General features: G+C 45.9%; 2 protein-coding genes across 5 annotated transcripts; one reads left to right on the forward strand and one right to left on the reverse strand.

The window, feature by feature from the left end:
* The first annotated feature begins 738 nt into the window (after positions 1-738).
* LOC124701082 lies at positions 739-4,444 on the forward strand. Of its 4 annotated transcripts, none has more exons than XM_047233130.1 (9): positions 739-1,083; positions 1,158-1,210; positions 1,515-1,574; positions 2,081-2,158; positions 2,447-2,576; positions 2,802-2,854; positions 3,493-3,657; positions 3,741-3,986; positions 4,097-4,444. In XM_047233130.1, the coding sequence occupies exons 1-8, from the start codon at positions 795-797 to the stop codon at positions 3,885-3,887; spliced, it is 975 nt and encodes a 324-aa protein (XP_047089086.1). In that variant the 5' UTR covers positions 739-794; the 3' UTR covers positions 3,888-3,986; positions 4,097-4,444. The 4 variants fall into 4 exon arrangements, with proteins under 4 accessions (XP_047089086.1, XP_047089087.1, XP_047089088.1 ...); XM_047233131.1 differs by having other exon boundaries at positions 4,109-4,444; XM_047233132.1 differs by having other exon boundaries at positions 3,741-3,982.
* A 340-nt stretch (positions 4,445-4,784) lies between these two features.
* Positions 4,785-6,118, reverse strand: LOC124694156 (acyl-acyl carrier protein thioesterase TE3, chloroplastic-like). Its single transcript, XM_047227174.1, has 5 exons — positions 5,875-6,118; positions 5,668-5,768; positions 5,477-5,586; positions 5,279-5,374; positions 4,785-5,078 (listed from the first exon to the last, which is right to left on the reverse strand). The coding sequence occupies exons 1-5, from the start codon at positions 6,108-6,110 to the stop codon at positions 4,959-4,961; spliced, it is 663 nt and encodes a 220-aa protein (XP_047083130.1). The 5' UTR covers positions 6,111-6,118; the 3' UTR covers positions 4,785-4,958.
* Positions 6,119-6,671: the final 553 nt, after the last annotated feature.

Consider the following 6,671-nt stretch of genomic DNA (forward strand, 5'->3'; position numbering starts at 1 on the left):
ATCCGGCGATCCCACGCCATCCCCGGCCCCCCGGGAGCGCTCGGGGACTCCGGACGAGTGAAAAGCGGGGAAGGGCCCGATCCGTCGGTGACTCGACGCACGAACCCCACCGCCACGTCGCTCAAAATCTCCCCCACCCCTCGTATCTCTCTCGCCGCCGCACCACCCCGCCGGCTTGTTGCCCGCATTGCGCCGCCACTCCTTCCCCACCTGCCTATATTCCGCCGTGTTTGGACGACGGTCTATCCGGCTGCTCTTCCGCCGGCCTGTTTTCCGGCCTGCTTGCTCGTCGCCGCTCGCGGCTCGGGTTGCCTCGACCACGCCCGTCGGTGTTCGTCCATTTGCCTCGCCGGCCATGGACTCGGACGAAGAGGAGGAGCGAGATGTTCGTCGAGCTTATGCAAGAAGAGATGGCAGCAGCCGCCCAAGACGAGGAGCACATGATGATCCTTGGTTGCTTGGCAAGCATGTACGGCGGACTGGCAACTCGTCGGCGTGGTGGGTCGGCACGAGGTCGCCGGAAGTGCAAGCCGAGACAGCGAATGGAGGGCTACTGCATGTTAAATTTTATGTTGAATTTGTTTGAAATATGTCAAATGGTCGAGGTTGGGGGTTTCCTGCCGGGGGGACGGCTGGAACTTCGGCGCTCCCCACGCCAAATCTTCATCCAATCCGGACGAAAATTTCGCCGGATTTGGGCGTGGGAAGCGCCAACTAGTGGGGATGCTCTAACCACCCGTCATCTCCACTAACGGCTATCACTGCATCGACTCGCAAAACTCTATCCCGCAGCAATGGCAACCACCATGCCGCTAACCTTCTCCCCGCCACGCCTCCTCCACCACCGCCAAGCAAACCTCCAGCAACCCCGCCCCGCCGCCCGCCTCGCGCTCCACCCACGCCGGGGAGCGGCCGCCGCGCGGCTCCGCTGCGCCCCCGACGGCGAGGTCGCGACCCCAACCGCCGAGCAGCAGGCGGAGGAGGAGGAGTTCGTGCTCCTCGCGTCCAACCGCAGCGACTTCAACGAGGTCATCATGGTCATCGACTCCCCCTCCAACCGCTACCTCGTCCTCGACGCCAGCCGTACGTACTCCATTCATCCGATTGTGTTGGTTTCTGAATTGCGTCCCATCTCCGTGTTTGGTTGTCTCGTGCAGGGAATGTCCACAGCATTCTGCCCAAGAAGAGCCCCTGGACCAATTCGTACTGGGTATGTATACATGTGGTTCCGATTGCTACTCTACCATAGTACCAGCCGTGGCGTGAATATGTGGGCTGGTACAAGCATATTGTCAAGCACCTAGTAGGCATTAGGACTCGTATTCTTTGGTGCTGAGAATAGTTGTCTTCAAATTTTTGTCATGTAACTTCTGAAATAAACTGTACCACGGTGACTCTGCTCTTTGTTGGTACGATAATTCGTCAGAAATTCACCTTATAAACACTTAATTTTTTACACGAAGGGCTATTGAATGTTGATTCTCATAATTTCTTTTTCTTTTGCTATCATGCAGGATGAGTTCGTGAGCCTACCTCCTGTTGTTCCACGGGGTCCTGTTGCACTTCTAGGTTTGGTAAATCATTTCACTGACATTTGTTATCTATTCTGTTCTTTATACTTCCTCTGTCCATAAATAGATGTCTTAGATTTGTCATAATCTGGACATCCTAGTATGCTTTGGGGGTCTGGGGAGGAAATGCTTTATGGATTTGCTATGTCTCAGTCTTTTCTTAAGTTTCAGTCACCTACAAAAAAGTGGTTTAGTTGCACTTTTCTGTTAAAAAAGTGTAATTGCACTTTTCTACCAGAAAAGTGCAAATGAACTGAGTTGCACTTTTCTTTGAAATACAGTTGCACTTTTCTAAAGTGACTGCAACTTAAAAAAATCACTGAGTCTTTATAGACTACAAGAACAGTTCAGCAGTTTCAACGAGTCTTATAGACTACATCACAATTCCCTGTATGCACATCAAGTGATCTTGTTAGACAAGCAACACACAGCATGTGCTTCTTAATTGGATAATCTGAAATTCACACTCTTGCAGAAATGATTCATTTCTTTTTGCATGCTTCTTTCAGGGTGCTGGGACAGCAGCACATCTGATGCTAGAAGTTTGGCCTTGGATACAACTTGTCGGATGGGAGATTGACCCGATGGTCAAAACTGTTCTTATGTCCTTTTACTTTGTATTGTCACATTACTTAAAAGTCTGGATAATCTTACCAATTTCACTCATACAATACTCTTGGAAACTAGTCAGCAGAATATTAATTTTGTGTAATGTTGGTTATGCTACCTCAAGCACACATTCATTACCATTGGTCTATGATTGGTTATGCAACTTCACTCATATTTTCAGCCTTCTTTTTTGTGCTTTAATCTTTCGTCAATCATATAGCCATCGTTATTTTTCCATTACTGAAAACTGTATCATTTCGTGACAGATAATTGAATTGTCAAGGGATTATTTTGGGATGTCCAATTTAGAGAAAACCACAGAATTAGGTGGTTCGCTTTCAGTGCGTATTGGCGATGCACTTTCTCCATCAGTTGCAGTCGAAGGAGGTTTTGCTGGTGAACATTTTTCTGATACAAACTGACTGCATGTTTTACTGTCTTATAGGAATTGAACTACGGCATGTTTTACTTATAAATGATTATCTGTGATAAATTGCAAACTGTCTGTTATTAGAGTGGTGTTAGAACACCAGTAGTTGCCTTTTCAAAGTCTGTACAGTTTTTAGTTCTGGGAACTGTCTTGTAAGGGTTTTAGTCTGACGACCTAGCTCATGTTTGCAGGCATTGTTGTAGATTTGTTTGCTGATGGAAAAGTATTACCTCAGCTACAAGAAGTAAATATTCTTTGCCATGCCTTTTAGTTGTTATTCTGTATTTCTACTATGGCTAGCCTTTCAACTCTACTTTTCTCAGTTATCTCTGTCTCTTGCTCCTTGCACAACACATCAGAGTCCCATGGTGGTTTGGTATTATGGTCTAGCATGTATAAATCACCACATCACCCCCAAAAAATCCTCATGTTGGTTAGAAATCTGAACTGTTAGCCTGCTGTATTGAATAGTGCACATACTCAGTTCGGTCTGGTATGTAAACTTACCGTCATACAAAAACATAGACAACCAAATGTATAGAGTCAATGCCAATGCATAAATATGATCTAGGACCTAGAGGGTACTCAGCTCTAGGAGGTTCGTAAGTAAAAATTAGCCACTTTGTGTAACGTAGTAAATGTCTTCGGTACAGAATGGTTATTTTGTCCTTCACCCCTTTATTTCAGGTCTAAATGGTGAAAACTGATGGTATGGTGCACAGGCCGAAACTAAAATTATAGAAAGGATTTTGCGTTTTTCTTACAAAACGTGCACCTGAGATTTATAAATTCATTAATACAAATTTATGTAGTACTCACTTCATTTTGAACAAACTTCAGACACTCTATTTGGTGCTGGCTTTAATTTCAACATTGTTACAGGCTGAAACTTGGTTAAAAATTGCGAAAAAGCTAATGCCAGATGGTCGAATCATGGTCAATTGTGGTGGAGCGGATACTGCTGTGTCTCTTGCTGCTGATACGGGTGTTTCTTCCTGGGTTCAGAATCCTACAATCAAGGCCCTATGCTCTGCATTTCCTGGGCAAGTAAGACAACAGTTACCAGCCTACTGAAACTGTAAATTTTCGACCATAACAATGTCCTGCTGATATGACCGTATATATTACAGCTAAACTGGAAGAGACTTTCAGAGAAAGAGAGTGTGAATTATGTCGCACTGACGGGTCCCCTTCCAGACTTGGAGGAGTGGTCAACATCAGTTCCTAGCGAGTTAAGCCCAAGAGTGAAACAGTGGGTGCCTTGCGAGCTTGCGTGAGGATGGAAATTTTGTTCTTGTTGTGTACTTGCTTGAACAACTTTGTCCATCTCCTTCCTACATGGTCCTTTTCAGTTGAGCGGTGGCTTCAGCCAGTAGGTACCTTATCATTGACCACACTTAATGATTCTATGTGGAGTACTAGTGCATTTTGATCAGCTCATCTGACTAACGAAATTATGTTTCTTTGTTTTTGTGTTAATGAAAAGCCATCTGCGTAGGTATCATATCAGCGCTCGCATGTTCATGGAAAAGCAGAAGGGTGACCTGTCTGGCCCCAATTTTTGCTCTTGAAGTCTGAAAAACAGAAGAAAGAAGTCGTCTCACTAAACGGAGCTGATGCGTCCTATCCTGAAATCATGTCAAGATAACCGTGCCGGGTGTGACCTCTGAAAGCCCGGCGCTGCACTTTTGTCATGTCCTGCTTTTAGTTTGCAATTTAGCATTCATCATTCCATGTCTTGGCAGTGTCATGAAGTGACAACTTCGTTTGTCTGTCTAGACCGTTGACTGGCAATCACTGTTCGTTGGTATCATTCGCTGATGGCTAGACGTTACTTCCCTTCGTCTTTTTTTTTGCAGATAACTACATCTTGTTACTTCCCTGCTATTTTGCGTGCTTGATCATGCTGCGGTTTAGCTTAACCAATGCGTCTTCACGAGCGAAATGTTCTAGTTGTAGCTTCACTGAAGATCAAGAACGGGCACTGGGTCGATCGAGCAGAGTGTGTTTCAGTTCGCAGTATGGGCCAAACTACGCATGTCTGAACATTGAAACTTTATCAGACGCATTCTATAAATTGGCCACCCTGGAAAGTGGAGATCTTGGCCGTCATGGCCTTGAAGCGTCAATGAGGCCATGTCAGCTTGAATCTGTTGTTTGAGGCCGGAAATGAGTTGTTTGCAAACCCCACAGGTAAACTGTGGGCATTGATGTACGGCACGTGTTTTTTCGACAGAATGTGCGACATATATAGCTTTACATTCATGAGCAAACGCAACGATCGAAAACGTAGATGGTTTCTTACATATATCAACACAGTGACACTATATAGCCTGATATAGATGCATCTAGTAGCCATCCTTGGAAGAGAAGAAGCGGTGCAGCTTGGCCGACATCTCCGGGAAGACGCGAGTTGGGCGGTAGTTCATATTGAGGCAGACGATGGTAGCGGTCGCGTCCAGAACGAGCTGCATGACATGACATGAATCGTGAGATTAAAAATAAATCTGAAGACATGAATCGTTGATATCCCATCCTTCATCATCAGCACGTACGCACTTACTTCCTCCATTCTAAAATAAGACTTTTTTCTACGGATGTAACTATAACAAAATAATATCTAGATATAAAACTGAGACACTTATTTTAGGGTGGAGGTAGTACGTACCTTCCGGTCCGGCAGAGTCTCGATCAGGTGCTCGGCGAATATCCTCACACCCTTGATCCGCGCGAGCCTCACCTTGACGACGAACTTCTGGCCGCGCTGAAATTAAACTCATAGGTAAGTCTATCTGCGATCGATTCTCAGTACAGTACTCCATCCAGGATGCCTTCGTCAATAACGCTAGCTGGGAGGCGTCCATACCCTTAGGGGCGTGAAGTACTTGAGGTTCTGCTCCGAGAGCGCCATGGCGTTGCCGGTGCTTATGACCCAGCCCGTGCTGATGCCAAGCCGCACAAGCAGCTCCTCTCGAGCTGCATACAGATACGGTTTAAATCGGGTCTGTTCGATTTGCACGGAGTACTGAATACTGATGACATGTGTAGAGAGTTAACCTTTCTCGATGTAACTCGCGTAGATGGCATTGTTGACAACTCCATAGTTGTCGAGCTCGCAGTCTTGGACGGTCATCTCCGCTTCGTAGTATTTGTCCGCCCTATTCAGTATTGAACACCGTTAGAGTTACACTGTGTCATCATATTTGTGCAGCTGCTGATCTGCTATCGACTAGGCAAATGTTTAGGGGCTGGCACGGCCTGAACCTCAGTTTGGCTTCCAGCTGCTGGTTCTTGATACAGGTGAAAACACCAACAGCGCCATTGGTGTTCGAGGCAGCGAGCAGAGGCCAGCTGAGATGGCGCCCTCCAGAGTGTGAGAGCCGCCGATGGAGAAGCACGCCGGAGAGAGGCTGAGCTAATCTAGCCCCAACAGTTGCTGCCAGGGGAAGTTTGGTGTGTGAAGAGGGAACAATCCCAGCTGTTGGGAATGGGTGCGACATGGCGAAAAGATGCGTGCTGGCTAGCTAGTCGATGCTACCCGTAGATCCTTTTATAGGGCGCTTCCTGTTGGCCGGCTGCCCACATTCCTGTCCACGTCGAAATAATACGTACCATCTGACGAAAATTAATCGCGCCAAGTGCCAGCCACAACTGACTAATGTCCACCGGACGCCCCAACTAACTGGTGTTCATGGGAACTGCCAACCACATTTATGTTCATGTCATTCTCGATTGTTTTGGCTATTACCATTTCCTTTTCCTTTGCGACTTCAGTTCAAATGTACATGAATAACCCACTACTACATTGAATAACCCACTATAGTTCAAATGCGACTTCAGTACTGATTTGTTTTGTGAATGATATATGACTCAGGCTGGTTATAGTGGGAGGTAACTTAGACTAGTAACATATGTTAGTCTAAGTTACTATCTCGATAGTGGTTACTAACTTATATGTGATTTCATACATTGTGTTATTTATTATATTGTAGACTTTTCTTATTTTGAGGTATGGAATGTTATGGTAACATAACAAGTTACCATCTCACTCTCTTTCTTTA

Source organism: Lolium rigidum, chromosome 3 (genome assembly GCF_022539505.1).
Source record: "Lolium rigidum isolate FL_2022 chromosome 3, APGP_CSIRO_Lrig_0.1, whole genome shotgun sequence".
Lineage (NCBI taxonomy): Eukaryota > Viridiplantae > Streptophyta > Magnoliopsida > Poales > Poaceae > Lolium > Lolium rigidum.

Bases quoted from the DNA above. Each gene is read 5' to 3' on its own strand.
- LOC124701082 (XM_047233130.1), top strand. From the start codon at position 795: ATGGCAACCACCATGCCGCTAACCTTCTCCCCGCCACGCCTCCTCCAC. The intron at 2,159-2,446 runs GTCAAAACTGTT...ATTTCGTGACAG, and splicing joins GATGGGAGATTGACCCGATG to ATAATTGAATTGTCAAGGGA. The intron at 2,855-3,492 runs GTAAATATTCTT...ACATTGTTACAG, and splicing joins TATTACCTCAGCTACAAGAA to GCTGAAACTTGGTTAAAAAT.
- LOC124694156 (XM_047227174.1), bottom strand. From the start codon at position 6,110: ATGTCGCACCCATTCCCAACAGCTGGGATTGTTCCCTCTTCACACACC. The intron at 5,769-5,874 runs GTTCAGGCCGTG...AATACTGAATAG, and splicing joins CAGCTGGAAGCCAAACTGAG to GGCGGACAAATACTACGAAG. The intron at 5,079-5,278 runs GTACGTACTACC...CATGTCATGCAG, and splicing joins AGACTCTGCCGGACCGGAAG to CTCGTTCTGGACGCGACCGC.